The sequence below is a fragment of the Canis lupus genome, chromosome 2 (genome assembly GCF_011100685.1).
Source record: "Canis lupus familiaris isolate Mischka breed German Shepherd chromosome 2, alternate assembly UU_Cfam_GSD_1.0, whole genome shotgun sequence".
Lineage (NCBI taxonomy): Eukaryota > Metazoa > Chordata > Mammalia > Carnivora > Canidae > Canis > Canis lupus.
Window position 1 is genome coordinate 67,651,206 of NC_049223.1, and position 17,196 is coordinate 67,668,401.

General features: G+C 50.8%; 1 protein-coding gene across 2 annotated transcripts in view; it reads left to right on the forward strand.

Moving 5' to 3' along the window:
* TRIM62 (tripartite motif containing 62) overlaps positions 1 to 5,742 on the forward strand; it is a 31,440-nt gene extending 25,698 nt beyond the window's left edge. For both annotated transcript variants that reach the window (XM_038531167.1, XM_038531168.1), the window contains exon 6: positions 3,416 to 5,742. In XM_038531167.1, coding sequence (XP_038387095.1) covers positions 3,416 to 3,966 — 551 coding nt within the window. In that variant the 3' untranslated portion in view covers positions 3,967 to 5,742. The remainder of the gene's footprint in view (positions 1 to 3,415) is intronic.
* The last annotated feature ends 11,454 nt before the right edge of the window (positions 5,743 to 17,196 follow it).

Genomic DNA, 17,196 nt, shown 5'->3' on the forward strand with positions numbered 1-17,196 from the left:
CACACACAAAAGAAACAGGACACACCCTGTGCCTCATAAGAACACCGACCCCAGTCCCCCGCACCCCCGCGGTCTGGCCCAGCACCCCGTTCCAGGGCCCACCCCCTCGCCCCGCCTCCACCGCCAGCACTGCCCAATGCACGGCAGACCCAGCCCCCAAGCCCACCCAATGAGTGGTGGACCCTGCCCTCACCCAGTCCCCTGGGCGTCAAAGCAGGGAGGGGCCACGCCCAGGAGCTGGCTCCCGGTGCTCTCCGGACTTCCTCTACTTCCTCTACCGCAGGCTCGGCTTGGTGGGCCCAATCTCAGAGCCACTGAGAGCCCACTTGGCTGCCTCCCCGCGCATCGGTAGGCCTGGAAGTGGCCACACATTGGGCCCAAGGGTCTGGACCTGAGCCCTCCAGCCTGTGTGCTGGTATCTGCCTCCACACCCCCCGTCCCCACCTTCCACGCCCCTGTCCTTCGGGCCTGGCTGCAGTTTCTGCCTGTTGCCGACCTCCTCAATCACCCTGAGCACCCCAGGCTCCCGTGGCACTCAGAACTGCTGCTGCCCACACCTTGGCTTTGTGCCCGCTCTGCCCCTTTTGCTAGAGCCGCCTGAGTGTGACCCACATTCCACAGCCAGTAGGAGTGGCCCATCTGTGTCTAATTAGATTCTTCTTCCTTCCCCAGCCTCCCCTTCGCACACACTTCCTACACCTCCCTCCACCTCTCACCTCCCGACCCCACCGTGGGAGGCATGTGGGAATTCCCACATGCCATGTGGCAGGAGCTTCTGGTTCCGCCACGCCGACAACACAGTTGAACACTCATCCACTGATCCCATGCCTTCCTGCTCATGGCTCCCCCTCTTCCCTGTCCCTGGATAGAGAGTTGTGTTTCCATTGACCCCTCTATTCACAGGGCTAATTGTTTCCATTCAGCGCTCTGCATTCTAAGAACAGGAAAGAAGAATGTAAAATGCAAAACTGAATTTACTCCTAACAGGGCTCATGGAAGGAGCTTGATAGAAGTCAACGGTCAGCATCGTTAGTGGATGTGTGAACGGGAGCATAGTTCGGAACCTGGCTGTTGCTCCCTGTTGGGGACAGTTGCCACCATGTAGGTGTTTTATTTCTGGGCACACATGCAGCCAACAGAGGTGGTAGAAGTAGGGGGTAATGCTCCAGCCAGTGTAAGCATGCTTCTGCACCCCCGGAGGAGGAAAGCACCAGAGAGCAGCATGAAGATATTTTTTGCTCCTATAGGAACTGGTGGCAGGATTCTATTTCTTCATCCTTCTTTGCCTGTCTTGCTCTGGCCTGGAAATGGTCATCCAGGCTCAGGAGGGCCACTTTCAGGTCCTTCCATCTTCTGGCTGAGCATCAGCTCCCTTACCACAAAGAGAATAAACAGAGACTCTGAAAGCCAGACCTGCTAAGCCAGTGTGGCCAGCCCAGAGCCGGATGACCTAGCCTGTGCAGCCTGCCCAAGAGCAACACAAACAGGGTTAAGTTTAATTTGGTAAGCCTTTCTGGAAACCTTCACCATGCCTGGCTCTGTGCTGGGCACTGCGCACAGAAAGGAGAACCTGGTTGGATGGTACATAGCCCTTGGCCTCCTGGTGCAAATGGGCATAAGCTGTGGGCACAGGAGACTATAACCTGTATATAATCAGGAGGGGACACGAAGTTAAGGAATTTCGGAAAAAAGAGTGAGCACACCTGCTGGGCAACTAAGAAGCCTTCCCAGAGGATGGGTCCTGGAGTGGAGCTGTGTGCCAGGGTGATTACAACAAGCAGAGAGGAGTCAGTAGAGAAACAGTCCAAGTGATGGCTTTGGGGCTGGGTGCCATGAGGCAGCATCATGTGATGGGGAGGCAGGAGGTGAGGGATGGGGTCAGATTGCACATGGCCTTGATTAGCTGTCACTCTGCCATTGGCTTCTGCGTGACCTGAGATTAGTCACCTCTCCTCTCTGGGTCTCATTTTCCCCACCTATTGAGTGGAAGAGTTGGCTCTGAATCAATGGCTTTCAGCTTTTTCAGACCTGTCACCTACATTTCATAACAAATAATGGGTGATGTCTCAAGGATAATATAATCTTTTCACAATTTCATTATATATTTATATATACTTGAATATATAATATATATTTACATATGTGTGTGTGTGTGTACTTGAACTTGTATATACCCATACACCCATGATAGTATAAAAGAAAAATAGAAGGAAATGATTTATAATAAAATATTGTACATGTCAATAGGTACTCACTATAGCCACGTTGGAAAACATGATGAAGTAGTCAGGTGCTCACACCATAGATAAAACTCCATTCTGCCTCCAGTGTGGTCCGAAACAAGCAGATTATATGAGTCAGTGGCATTTTTCTTAGAGATGTATTCCCAAAAAGTGAACAATTCTCAGTGAAGTCCCAAACAAAACAAATTCAGTCTCCCCTGTTTCCATGGTAGTAGTGTTCTAAAATATTCAGTATATTATATCCTATTTATACATGAAATGGAGTTAAGTTGTAATTTTAGGTCATTACAGAAAACATTTTTGAGTGGTTGAGCATTTGAAAATTTTTGGGTGGCAAGAGTGTCATGAGGCTGCTCTGTCATTTCATTCAGGGCATTTAGATGCATGGATCCCACCTATTGAGAACACACACCCCCATAAATTTCCTCATTCCCACTCCAGGGTGATTACCAGCCCTTGGATAATCTTTAAGCTCTCCCAGCTTTGAAGTCCCCTAATTCTAGATTTCGTTATGGTTTATTCAACAAATTTGTGGGGTGCCCACTATGTTCCTTGCTCAAGGCAGTCACAGCTCCTGCTCCTTAGCAGCCAGGTTTTTTTTTTTCTTTTAAAAATTTTATTTATTCATGAGAGACAGAGAGAGAGAAGCAGAGACACAGGCAGAGGGAGAAGCAGGCTCCATGTAGGGAGCCCGATGTGGGACTCGATCCCAGGTCTCTAGGATCATGACCCAGGCCGAAGGCAGGCGCTAAACTGCCGCTGAGCCACCCAGAGATCCCCCCCCCTTTTTTTTTTAGCATTTTATTTATTTATTCATGAGATACACAGAGAGAGAGAGGCAGAGACCTAGGCAGGGGGAGAAGCAGGCTCCCTGCAGAGATCCCGAAGTGGGACTGGATCCTGGGACTCCGGGATCACACCCTGAGCCAAAGGCAGACGCTCAACCCCTGAGCCACCCAGGCGTCCCTGCAGCCAGGTTTAAATCTGGAAGGACCTTAGCCATGACCCTTCCATATTACAGAGGAGGAAGCTGAGGACCAGACAGGGCAGGCTTGCATTCAGCATCACACAGCCTCCAGGGACCCAGGGGAGCCCGGCCCTCAGGGAGGACCGCAGAGCAGGTCCACAGCCTTCTCTCCACTCATCTTCTCTCCCTGCTCCGTCCGCTGCAGTGCCCGCTGCCCTGACCCTGGACCCGGGCACTGCCCACCAGCGCCTGATCCTGTCCGACGACTGCACCATCGTGGCCTACGGCAACCTGCATCCACAGCCGCTGCAGGACTCGCCGAAGCGCTTTGACGTGGAGGTGTCAGTGCTGGGCTCCGAGGCCTTCAGCAGCGGCGTCCACTACTGGGAGGTGGTGGTGGCGGAGAAGACCCAGTGGGTGATCGGGCTGGCCCACGAGGCGGCCAGCCGCAAGGGCAGCATCCAGATCCAGCCCAGCCGGGGCTTCTACTGCATCGTCATGCACGACGGCAACCAGTACAGCGCCTGCACTGAGCCCTGGACCCGGCTCAACGTCCGCGACAAGCTCGACAAGGTGGGCGTGTTCCTGGACTATGATCAAGGCCTGCTCATCTTCTACAACGCTGACGACATGTCCTGGCTCTACACCTTCCGCGAGAAGTTTCCGGGCAAGCTCTGCTCCTACTTCAGCCCCGGGCAGAGCCACGCTAACGGCAAGAACGTGCAGCCGTTGAGGATCAATACGGTCCGCATCTAGGGGGGCAGAGGGCGCCCCCAGATGCCACCTGGGCCACAGCCACCAGCAAGAGCGCTGCCCAGGGGACGAGAGGCCTGGACTCCGGTCAAGCGTGGCCACCGCGAGGTCTCAGATCGCTTGTTTACCCTTCAGCCTCCATTTCCCTGTCTGTAAAATGGACGTTGTGCTCCATGATTCCTAAACTCTATCAGCATTGATGTCCTGTAGTTCTGAACTTGATGGGGAGGCAGCTTTGGTCCAAGAATGTGATGTGGCTTCTCCTCAGGGCAGCCCCCGCCCAGCCCTCATCCCCATCCTCTCAGGGGCAGGGGGACCACCTCCCTGTGTCTCCCTCCTGCCCGCATGCCCTAATCTCAGGATGTGTCAGAGTTGCCAGCAGCTGGCAGCCTGAAAGATACACAGGAACCCTCTCATGCTCCCAGGTCTCAGACTTGCCCCTCACTAAGCCATGGGCCATTTTACCCTTGACCCCAGCCCATGATGGATGCAGGCAGTAGCGGGTCTTAGGGTTGTCTGAGAGCCACCTCTTCTACCTCCAGACCAAGAGCTTTATGGTTCCTGTTTTTCCCACTGACCTGTAGGTAGAGACAATGCTGTGGCCTGTGGGAGGCACCCGGTCACTGAGCCCACATGTTACAGTCACTGTGCCACCCCCTTCCAGCCCACGCAGGTCTAAAAGCAGGATGACAGCACGCCCTGAGGCTAATGCAGAGACCAGTAGCCTAAAGGCAGCTGCAGGAAAGCATCACTGGGTGACGGAAGTCCCCAGAAGCTTGGATAAGGGTCCAGGCAGGTCTCTGTGACCAGGCTAGGATGCGGAGAGGCTGCAGGGAATGGTGTTTCAGTCAGGACCGGAGCTCTGGGGCAGGCTGTTGGCCGGGACCTCCCATCAGGCTTGGCATCCGTTTCTGTTAGGATCCTGTTTCAGATAACAAGAGCTGCTTTAGCTAGTTTAATTAGGCAGGATTTATTATCACATCCCTGATGGCTTTGCAAAATCATTGGAAGGACTGCAGGAGCAGACTCTGCTGAATTTCCAGGAATAACTCCCAGTCACCAGATTCATCATGTCTGTCCTGGTCAGAAACACTGCTCCTATCTGCAGTAAGCCACTGCATCAGGAAGCTGCTGACTGCAGAGCTGTGCTCCCTCCACTTCTGGCCAGGCCAGCAAATGGATGTCCTGAGGCATCTCTCCCACTCAATTTAATTCCCAAATCCAAATGTGGATGAGGGGCACTGTTGGAGAAAAAGAAATATGACCCAGGACTTTGGCTGTAAGGGTATCTGGGAAATTATTCTTCTTTCCAGCCCCAGCCACATAGAAAGGGCCTAGAAGGAAGTTAGAGTGAGTGCTGAACAAGCCTGTGCACAGGGGTTCACCTCGGGGTCTTGGCTTTGAAGCAGCAGAGCCTCCAGATGTCCTGCTCCGTGGCTCTGTCCTTTCCCAGGGGTGACAGCCCCGAGAGGTGGATCTGCAGGAGCGGCTGAAATGTCTCAAGCCTCGGCTTTGCTTTCTAGTCCTGGAGCCTAGATTCTGAAGCTCGTGGGGTCCCTGATCACCCTTACCCCAAAGGAACCAGACTAGGTGAACTTGGGGGGCTCCCCTCACAACTACTGCCCATTAGCATCCTTCTTGGGCAGGAGAAATCCTCAATCTCATCCCGCCCCTTCATCTACCAGAATCTGGGCCACCCCCAGCTGTATTTTTATTTTAAATGTTACCCATTTTGTGAGTTATGATGAATTTGTATTAAATTAAAGTTACAGAATGTCAGTGGTCAGTTCCATTCATTTTGAGAAAGGCCCACCTCTTCCATCCCAGGCAGGATACGTATATTAACATGGCTGATCTGCAAAGCAACCCTACTGGGTACGTAGTATTATGCCCATTTTACAGAGGTAGAAAATGAGGTTCAGAGAGAAGATGTGACATGCCCAGAGTCCCATGTCCCATGCTGGAAAGTGGCAAAGTTTGGATTAGAACTGGGTTCTAAAGCGAGCACTTACATCACAACTTACTAGTCAGGGAAGACTGGTAGTCTGCCTGGAGGAGGGGTTAGTGGTAGCCTTAGGAGTAAAGGGGAGCTCATGAGACAGTGTCATGGTCTCCTGAATTCCACAAACCTGGGCTTGAACCCAGACTCCATTACTGTATGACTTTAGAGAAACGGCTTAACCTCTCTGGGCCTTGGTTTTTCCACATGGAAAATGGGAATAATAACTCCCATCTCATGATTTATTGGTAAGCTGCAAAGTGCTATGCATTTAGGGAGCTCGCTTACTCCAGCTACTCTCACTCCAGCTGCCTCCCAGACTCAGTGCCCTAAGAAATCTGACCCTAAGGAGTATATCTTCTTCCTTATGCCTTGCAGAGGGTATCTACGTTAGCCAGTAATGTCCCCAGGTCTGCTGTAAAGAAGGAGGTCCACCCTACCTCTGACTAGCTGGGAAGGAGTCTGGCCAGGAGTCAGGCAGGGCCAAGAATATGGACAGATGAGCTGTGCACACTGTAAGTGACAAGGCCCTGGGGCCCCACAGCTGTGCAGTGCAGCAATCTGGGGAACAGGAGACCTGAGCTTTGTCTTAGTTCTGGGATGACTCTTTCTGGACCCTGAGGCCTCCCTCCTCAGTTTCCTTACCTGCAAATGAGGGAGACCATATTGGACGCTTCAGGTGGATCTTCACTTATACCTGGAGCTAAGGAGAGCAGAGAGGGAGCCACCACAGTCATTAAATTGTTCGAGTTTCTAGAAAGAGGGGCATGAACAAAGATTGGAGGAATTTGCAGGAGCAGAGGGAAAGGTCTCTGATTGGTTGATGGAGAGCACCCAGTTTGGGGGGAAATGATTTTGAGAGTATCCCCAAGCCCTCTACCCGACCCGAGGCTCTCAAATCTCTGTGGCCCCCCAGTCATGACCCTGCATCTTTGCTCAATGGATCTGTCTTCTGGGGCAGAAGACAGACCATGTCTTCATGGTCCCTCCTACCCTTCCCTTACTCAGCCTCTGCATGAGGTCCAAGAAGTGCTAGCCACATCCCAGTCTTCACTTCCCATTTCCCACTGTCTAGGAGTAACTGTAAGGGCCTAATTTGCACACCCAACTCAGGACTCTGGGAAATCAGGGCAATTCCAAAGGTATGAAGTGTCCAAAAAATTCCTGAATGTAAGGATCTGGGTTTGTTAGGCTGATACCAGGAGTTTCCCATTTAACACAGGCAAGCAAAGAGGGGAGCCAAAGGCATCCCAGTCTTGGGAAGGAAGGAGGGATCAACAAAAGTCTTACCCAGAGCAGGAGAGAACTGATAGGACACTATCCTTATCTGGATCCCAGTTTGCGGTCAGCAGACAGAATGCTAATACTTATCTAACATCAAGACAAGCCCACGGGTTGTTATCGTTTTCTCACTGTGTGTGAATGGAGAACATCACCTGCCTGGGGACCCACAGCTAGTACTCAGCAGAGCCAGAAATTAGCCCCAGGCCCATCCAAAGCTAAAGCCAAACTCTTCACCTGACCTCCCTGGAAATGCTGTTCATCTTTGAGGACTGCCTCAGTGACAGGCAGCAGACACCAGAACTGTGATCCCCTGGGATTCAAAAGGGGACCTTAACCCTGGCTCCACACTATTGTGCATTTGTGCAACTGTGAGTCAAGTCTCAACTTTGAGCCAAGACCCATGTGTCTCTCAGGATCAGGGGTAGACTCAAGAAGGTACAATGTGACCCTAAGCAGGTGCCTCTCTCTCCCTGGGCTTTAGTGTCCCCATCTCTTTTGGGGAAGGGGGGTAGGGCTCTAGTTAATTGGATTGCCAAGGTTCTGGCTCTGATTGTCCAGGATTTGTACGTCTAATGCAGGGTTTGTCCTACTCAGAATCTAACATTAGTTCTGGGTGTTTCTCTCTGGGGTGGCAGCAGGAATAGAAAACAACAGAGATAAGGTCTCTTAGCAGCACAGAGCTCAGCCAGGGATGTTGTCCCAGGAGGCTGACTGCTCACACCTGGCTTCCTCTCACCCTGCCTGGGTCCTGACTCTATTCACCATCCCCAGACACACCACCAGAAGGTCAGTTGCAAAGGGCCATGTCACAGGCTTAAATGAAGGGGTCTTGAAGAGAAGTGGGGTTCGGGGAGTGGTAAGTGCTGGCCAAGGTGCTGAATCATAATTGCCCACCAGGGCGTGGTTATTTCTTCTTACTCTGGGATACCCATGATTCCACTCCGGGAATCCTGAACCATGCCTGAAGATGGGGTGATGGGGAGCAGAAACAGAGACAGAAAGAAAGAGAGATGCAGTCAGGAGGCACAGTCTCCAAAAAATTTGGAGATTGGGGGAGACTTTTATTTTGAAATGTGTTTATTTTCCTTTGTTTTTCCTTTTATCTGGATGAAATGACGTGTGTGTTTACTTTGTGTACAGAATAGAACTGTCTTCTATTTTCTTTCAAAAAAATTGATAGTTCTATTATATTTCTGACTATTTCAAAATGCCCCCCACTCACCCAAGGAATTAGATGAAGTGTGGGAAGGATTGACACTTTGGACCAAAGGCCCAGGGGCTTCCTACTCTGATGTCATGGCAAGGGTGGCCTTTCAAGAGGCTGGAGCCAGGGCCATGAAGCCCAAGTCCTGGTGAGTTCCCCAAAATTGTCGGCCTGGGTATGATCAAGTCTGAATGCTCGTGAGGCCTGAGGGATCTGAGGTTCAGAGACAGTTCATTCCTAGCTCAAGGGCATATGGCACAAGGCAGAGCCAAGACCCAAACCCAAGTGTCCTGGTTCCCAGTCAGTAAACAGGAGAGGGAGGATGGCCAGCTAAGAGGGCCCTGCCCAGGAAAGGAAAAGGAGCAGGGCTGAGGAGGGAGGCACCCAGAGAAGAAGGATCCCATGTCTAAGAAGGTCAGTGGGGGTGTAGGGATACCTTCAGAGTTGGCAGCCGCCCTCCTCAGACTGGAGGGGAGAACAAAGGGGTCACAAGGCTGAAAAGTCCTCTCTGGGATGGACACAGCCCAACTGAGCATGCCAGTCAGTATCATAGGACGACTGCTGAAAGACTACTGACTACAACCATGTCATTTTACAGAGAACACTGTGACCCAAATGAGAAGACACCAGCCTGTGGCCCATAGCCAGGCCCAACCCAGGTCTCCTGCCTCCCAGTCATTGGCTCTTTTCATGCAACTTTTAATCTCCTCCCAGTGGATTCTGGTGCCTCCTCCCACCCCTTGGGAACCTGGAGCCTGAGCAGAAAGAAAAGAGGAGTGGCTAGGGCCCCCAAAGCCCCAGATACCAAGAGCCGAGTGCCTTTCTCTATGCTCTTCCCCAAGAAGAGACGGTTAGCTTTGACCCTAAGGTCCCCCCTTCAGGGCAAAGCCAGTTGGTGCCTGTCCACACCTGGTACCTGCCTTACTGGCAATACAGTCCAGAGCCAGCACCAGCCACAGTAGAGACAAAGCCACCTAGGCAGCTGCCTGAGCCACAAGGAGTTCCAGGTAAGTGAGGGTATTGGGGAAATGGCCCAAGGGGGTCCCCTGATTCCACAGCACTAGAGTCAGACCCGGGACTGCAGTGGTTTGGAGGTTTGGGAATCTTTTTCTCAAGAGAAGAGGCTTTTGCCCCTCACTTGCTGTAGGCTGAGCCATTGGACCTACCTGCTTCCTCTGCCTACAGCAAACCCCAGGCAGAAGCCCCTCCCTAACCAAACTGCAAGATCTACAAACCAGGAATGAGGTCCTGGTTTGTATGAGGAATGAGCAGCTCTGCTCTTACACCTGGGAGAAGGGAGATGCAGATAAGGACCTCAGGAGGTCCCAGAAAAAGCAGAGCTGGCTGGACATCACAGGTATGGGACTGAGGGTCAAGACTTGGGAGAACCTTGCTAAATCTGACTGGATCCTGGCTCCAACCCTGACCCTCCAGTGACTCTGGACAGCTTCCTTCATCTCCACCTTAAGGGTGTCCATTCCTCACTGGTTCCACAAGAGGGATAATGGGGCAACCCCTGGTTCTAAGGTTCTAAGAGGCAGAGGTAGCCTTGTGAAGTTTACCCAACATTGCCCACCCCCTCCACCCTCCCTCTTCCTCTGTCACACTCCTGAAATGTCCTCCTCCGTCCCTTTCCTTCCTCTATCAAAACATACCCTCCTGTGTTCCTCAGGGTGGTTGGCTTACGGTCTCAGATGCTGTGCCCTTTTCAACCTGTGCACATTCTTAATAGGAGCCATTCCAGGAAGAGAGACTAGTGGTGGGATCTCAGGCACCACATCAAGCAGGTAGGTGATAATTTATAGGGGGGATGGGAAGAGGGAGGGGTCTCCTTATGACTATTCAGGCAGCACGAGAGCAGATGTTATTGTGTGGGCACAGATCCAGCTAGAAGTGGTGGTAGCTCCTGTGTACCTGGCCAATGCAATTGTCACTCTGGCCCAGCCGTCAGCCCTCATTCCCTGTCACCAACACCCTGACACAGACTGCTGGTGACACAACATGGCTTTTCCGTTTGCAGGGGCTACCTGTAGAGGAGGAAAAGGCTGTATATAATGGTAGAAGGAAAGCACTCAGAGTATTAGGATTCCAAACGGAGCATTTTAAGGGACGCCTGGGTAGCTCAGCAGTTGAGCATCTGCCTTTGGCTCGGGGCGTCATCCCAGGTCTGGGGATCGGGTCCCACATTGGGTTCCCTGTGAGGAGCCTGCTTCTCCCTCTGCCTATGTCTCTGCCTCTCTCTGTGTGTCTCTCATGAATAAATAAATAAAATCTTTTTTTAAAATGGAGTGTTAAGCATATTTTGGTCCTTAACAGCTCTGCTTTTGTAATACCTGTCCCCCTGCCTAGAATGCCCTTGACCTCCCTTTTCTTCCTGTTGATATCCTGTTTGTCCATCCTTCATGTCTCACTCAAGATGCGGCTGCCCCAGTCTTTCAGACCCAGCAGAAAATGTTCTGGGCCCCTGTAGTACTCTGGGTCTCCCCCTACCACGAGCATCTTGAGGCAGGATCATTTCTCCGGTTCTGCCTGCTGGGTGCAGAGAGGGCCTCAGGAAATGTTTGCTGGTTGCAACTGGCTAGTGTGAAAGCTGGAATCATGAAGCCACCCCAGCTCTAAGTTGAGGGTCAGTCTTACAGATCAGAGAAAGCTCCTCCCTGAAGATGCTCGGATAGAAACAGCCCCCAGAGTGAGCCCACTGACCACTCCATCACCCTCAGCCAGATTCTACAGAGGGAGAACCAGAGAGAGCCAGCAAAGACTAGGAATGTTGTTTGATTGTTTGCCTTTTTAAATAATTATAAGATAACTTATGTTCATTGTTTAAAAATTCAAATAAATGTAAGACTGTAAAGCAGGAAGCTTCCTCATCTGGCTCCCAGAAGTCAATAGATGTTAACAGTTTGGTTCAGGTCCTCCCAGGCATTTCTGCTTATGCGTAAACAGAAATAGAATTTTCTTTTACGAAAATATGATCATGCTTCATGTTTCTATGTGTTCTGTAAAGTAAATTCCTACAAATGGAATTGTTGGTCAAATGCTTGCTCTCTTAAAGTGTGCTGCTTTCTTGAGTAAATTTTTTTCTTATAATGTGTTTAGTATAGAAAATTGAGAAAATACAGTCAAGACACACAAAGTAAAATCACCCACCAGCCACTGTCCTGAGATAACCACTGATTGTGCTTTGGTGATAACATTTACAGTCTTTTTCTCCCCCCATGTGAGTGTGTTTATTGAGTCTGAACACAGTCTCTTATTGCTCCATAGCCTTCCCCCCCACACTTAATAACAGACTGTGTTCATTTTTCCATGTTGTTCAATAGTCTTCTACAGCATCAGTTTAATGCCATAAGAGATGTTTGATCCCAGAGTCCCTGGAAGCCTGCTCTTCCTGATGTCCATTCTGAGTAGGGACCCTCTTGCCACAGTTGCTTCAGGATGTAACCTTGGTCTTCCCCCTCCCAGAAGGGGAATGCGCTGGGAAGGCCTGAGCACCTGCCACCTCCACCCCTCCTGAGCTGAGGTCCCGACACCCCACTGATGGGCGCAGAGCCCCCCTGCAACTTCTCCACTGCTGCCCACCGGTGCAGTAAGTAGAACCCTGCCCCTTTCCTCTGCCACTTTCTTAAACATTGGGTTCCTCTGATTATGGGGCGTGGAGGGTTTGGGTGGTCCTGCCTTGGAGGGAAAGGAGTTCTTCTGGGCTCAAGTGGTGGGAGGGAGTTGGAGAAAAGTGCTACACACCCTTGAACTTCAGCCAGCTCTTCAGCCAGCTTTTCCTCAAACTTACGGGGCTGAGGGAGGAACAGCAGCAAGCCTGTGCCAGGGGCAGTGGGGCCAGGGCTGGTGGGGAGGGACCTGAAGCCACTTGAACATTTTCTGGTTCCCAAAACAAATACTCGGCTTCCTGCCCAGGCCCACACTGGAATTTTCCAGCCAAATACAATGGACTTGAGTGATCTTGGACAAGACCCTTCTCCACTTTGGCGGGGGGTGTCTCAGTGTCCTCACCAACATATCATGTGGTTCCTCAGGCACCTTCCCAACTCTAGAATTTTATAACTAAATTTGAAGTCATGTTTCCAAATGCTCTCTCTTAAAAAAAAAAAAAGATTTTATTTATTCATGAGAGACACAGAGAGGGAGGCAGACACATAAGCAGAGGAAGAAGCAGGCTCCCTGCAGGGAGCCTGATGCGGGACTAGATCCCAGGACCCCAGGATCACGACCTGAGCCAAAGGCAGACGTTCAACCATGGAGCTACCCAAGCGCATCCCTCCAAATGCTCTTTTTTCTCCACGTCCCTGCACACCTTATGATGCATTGAATCAAATTGTGCACCAGGTCTTGTTTGAAGCATCATTAACCTAATAATCATTCTTAGCTGTCATCTCAGCTAATCTTTAGTGCAAGCTCGAGAGGAGGTACTACTTTCATCCCCATTTTATGGGTAAGAACACTAAGTCCAGAGAGTTGAGATGATTTTCCAATTAACCAGTAGAGTGCATATTTGAACCCAGGTCTGTGTGACTCCCAAACCCATGCTCCTTATTATCTTGCCTTTCCCATACCATCCTGTGATGGGTGTAGGGATCAACTTCCCTTGCTATCATTGGGGACACTGAGCTCAGAGAAGGGACCTGAATTCCTCAAGGTCACACAGCAAGTTCATAGCAGAGCTGGTGAATCCAGGCTCTGTGCCTCCCAGCTTACCCTCACCTCTTGCCCAGTACTGGCTAATTCTCAAAGAGGGAAGCTGATGAACCAGATATAGCCCTTGGGCTGGAGTCAAATGACTAGAACTGAATGGGGGTGGGGTGGTCAAGTGGTGAAGGTCATGTTTGTTCAGCCAAGCCTGGGTGCACCCTCCCCGAGCTCAGTCCAGAGAAATGTTGACTTTGGGCAAGACTTAAATGGAGAAAAGGTGACATTACCTGTGGGGTGGGGGAGGCCCGGGCCAGAGGACCCCTCCGTCCTTCTCTGTTCTCCTCCAAAACAGCCCCACTGTGTTATCAACTCTCTCTCTCTCTCTCTCTTATTCAATCACTCACCTAACAAACCTGTAGAGAGTATCTACTATGTGCTATCACTGAGATAAGCAATGACAGGTGCATCCCAGGTCTCTATCCAAGAGTTGACAGCGACCAGACGGTCACAGAGCATGTGCAGAGGGAAGGCTAGAGAAGAGGCTGCGGGAGGAGGTACTGCTGAAGCTGAGGCCTGCAGGATGAGTAAGAAGTGGGTAAAGTGTTCCAGGAAGAGGGAACGGCATGTGCAAGGGTTAGGGGGGCCAGAAATGGGGTTGATGTGGCTGAGGGTGGAACATGACCCAGCGGGCAGAGAGATGCAGCTGGAGAGGAAAGCAGGGCAGGTCACGCCATGCTGTGCGGCATCTGCGGGCACTGTGGAGCCATGAGAAGGCATTAATCATGGCAGGGGTGAGGCCATAGTTGCATGGGGTAGAGCAAAACTGGAGGCCAAGAGAAGGCTGGTGAGGCTGCAGCATGTGGTAGAGAGAAAGTTGGAAGGGAGAATTCTCCTGGAAGCACTGGGGGCTATTTCAGAGCCATATTGCTCGGCCCGACTCCCTTATCTCAGGAGCCCCAGAGAGGACAGGTACAGCAAGCTGGCAGTTCCAGGAAACAGGATCCAGAGCTCCCACATTGTTCCTCCGACCAGCAGAACCCTTTGTATGTGATTCTTGCTGTCTCCCATACCACAGCATTCCTGGGTAAAGTGTCTGGTGGCAGGGAGCTCACTAGCTCTGCTGCAGCCCATCCCACTACTGGACCATAATGATTAGGAGACCTTTCCTTATATGGGTCCCCTTGCGTCCCCATTGGTTCTAGCCCCGTCTTCTGGGTCCCCCCAGACAAGACTGGCCTCCTTGTCATAGGATGATCCTTTAAAGATCCCTCTGTTACTGCTTTTCCAATGACATCTTCCTATTTTTCAGCTGGATAAACTGAGGCAGGAGTACTGGATTTCTCTACTACTTAAGCACGTTAGCCTACATGAGAAAAGGGGAGTCAGCCTGGGTTTGAGTCTTAGGCTTGCCACTTCCCAGCTGGGTGATCTTAAGGAAGACACTTCACCTCCCTAGCTTCCGCTTTCCTGAGAAACCGGAGTAATAACATCTATCCTTCCGATGAGGACCCAATGAGTCAAACTAATATTACTATCTAATGAGAGCTGGAACTTATTGAAGGACTATCATGTGCCAGGTGTTGTCTTGCTGGGCTGGCCCACATGCCCGGCCCATTCTTGTTGGGAATCACATGGATAGCTTGAAGTCCTGGCAGCATGCAGACCTGGGTTCAAATCCTACTTCTGCCCCTTACTAACTTTTTAACCTCAGACAAGCCAGCCTCTGCATCTCAGCTTCCCCATCTGGTAGATGGGAATATTACAGGCAGCTTGCCAGGTTGGACAAGACAAGGCATATAAAGCACAAGGTGTTATTCATATCACTTCTCTCACTTAGAGTCCACAAACATGGACCAAGTACCATGTACTTCTAAGTGCCAACCAGTGGGGGAAATAGAACTATTGGCTACTTGCCCAAGGTCACTCAATCTTCACCTCCAAGTCTGTTCTTGCGCTATACCATACCTCCTCTAGACTTGGGATCTCAATCTTGTGTGGACACAGCTACTGAGGGCAGGAGCACAGCCTTCCCCTGGAGAGCAGTCTGCTACTCCTGCCTTGACACTTCAGTCCCTTTGGCCAGATGTGGGTGGCTTGCAGGCTGCGGTGATCATCATCCCGGCCCTGTTGTCCTTGTCCACTCTGCTGATCGTCAGCTGTATGTTATGGAAGACGTGCTCCCGGTGGTCTCACGTCATTCACCCCAGCCCACCATCCCCATCAGGGACCCAGGTAAGCCACTCAAGGACTGAAAAACCAGAAGTTTCCATTTATGTTATATTCTCAGTCTCCTTGGCACAACACTCAGAAAAAGCCCTAGCGAGTGTGTATTGCCCAAAGGTGTGACATGTGACCCTTAAGAGAAGAAACTCCTTTACTCTCTTGAGGCAATAAGCAATAATATGCTGAACTAGATGAAGCCTTGCAGAGGCTACAACCATGTAGTGTAGCCTCATAGTCTCCTGTACCCTTGTCCAGGTTCTGTTGGACATTACTCACAAAACCTTGGGTCAAGGAAGCCCATTCTGCAGCCCCTGTAATTATGGCTCTGGGTGACTGTGAGGCCAAGGCTTCCCTTGGCCAATGCTGCCCCCTTATCTCTCTGAGAAACCCCACCTCCTGAGCTGGTGGTGTCTTCACAGGGAATCTCACAACAAAACAGGAAGACCAGCTCCAGGGACTGGATGAGAGCATGTGGTTTCACTCCAGTTGGGGCTTGGCTTATCACACTATCCAAGCCTTGATGTCCCTAGAATTTCCCACTGGTCACACCTTAATTTTTTTTAAGATTTTATTTATTTATTTGACCGAGAGAGAGCGCGCGCAAGCATGGGGAGGGAGAGAGGGAGAAGCAGGCTCCTTGCTGAGTAGGCATCCAGATGTGGGACTTGACACAGGGCTCATCTTGGGGCTCAATCCCAGGACCCTGGGATTACAACCTGAGCTGAAGGCAGATGCTTAACTGCTTGACCGACTGAGCCACCCAGGTGCCCCACCATTTTCATATGTTTTTAAACAAAAAATGATTTTATTTATTTATGAGAGACAGAGAGAGAGAGGCAGAGACATAGGCAGAGAGAGGAGAAACGGGCTCCATGCAGGGAACCCGATGTGGGACTTGATCCCAGGACTCTGGGATTACACCCTGAACAGAAAGCAGATGCTCAACCACTGAGCCACCCAGGCATCCCCCATTTGTCAATCTTAAAACACTCACATCATCTGTGCTTTCCTGCGGTCATGGAGTTTCCACTTATTACATGGTGCTTCTAGAGAACATGGCCCTAAGCCCCTGACAGGCAAGGCTTGGATGGCATGGAAATCACCAGGACCATGAACCTCTGCCCAGCCTGGAGCCTCCCCTATCCCTTATCCACTGCCTGATCTCTGGGATTCAGAGGGGCAACAAAGGGAGGAAGCGGATATCATGCAGCTAATACAAAATCCCAGAATTCTCACTAGTGTCCTAAGATCTCAGACGTCTGTTCTGACTGCCAGCCACAGGTTCATGGCTTCTTTCACCCATCCAATAATTACTAAGTATGTTGGGTTCTGGGTTCATAATGACAAATGAGACTCAGACTAGTAATCTAGTGCTTGGAACAGAACAATGGCAATGAGAAGTGCTTGGATGCGGTATAGGAGTGGAAGCTTGTGGAAGCTCCTAGAGCTTCCTAGAGAAGAGACCATTAACTGGCCAAGGAAAGAGTTAAGGAAATTTCCAAGAAGTGGCATCTAAACCAAGAACTGAAGAGTAACTAGCAGCTTGTTGGAAGGAAGGTGGAAAAGGGTAGTCCACGTAATGGGAACAGAAAATAAAGTGTAGGGGTTGGTGAAACACGGCCCACTTCCTGGTTTTATAAATAAGTTTTATTGAAACATAGTCGTATCCTTCATCCACTATGTATTTGTCTCTTGACTGCTTTTGCTGTACAGAGCAGAGCGAAGTAGTTGTGACAGAGACACTGTGGCTTGCAATGCATACAAAATTTACTATCTGACCCTTAACTCCTAGAGGTTACCGAATTGGGAACATAATGGCTGGAGGGGTGGGGGAGGAAATGTGCAGTAGGCAGCTCATGATGAGTCCTTAATGGAT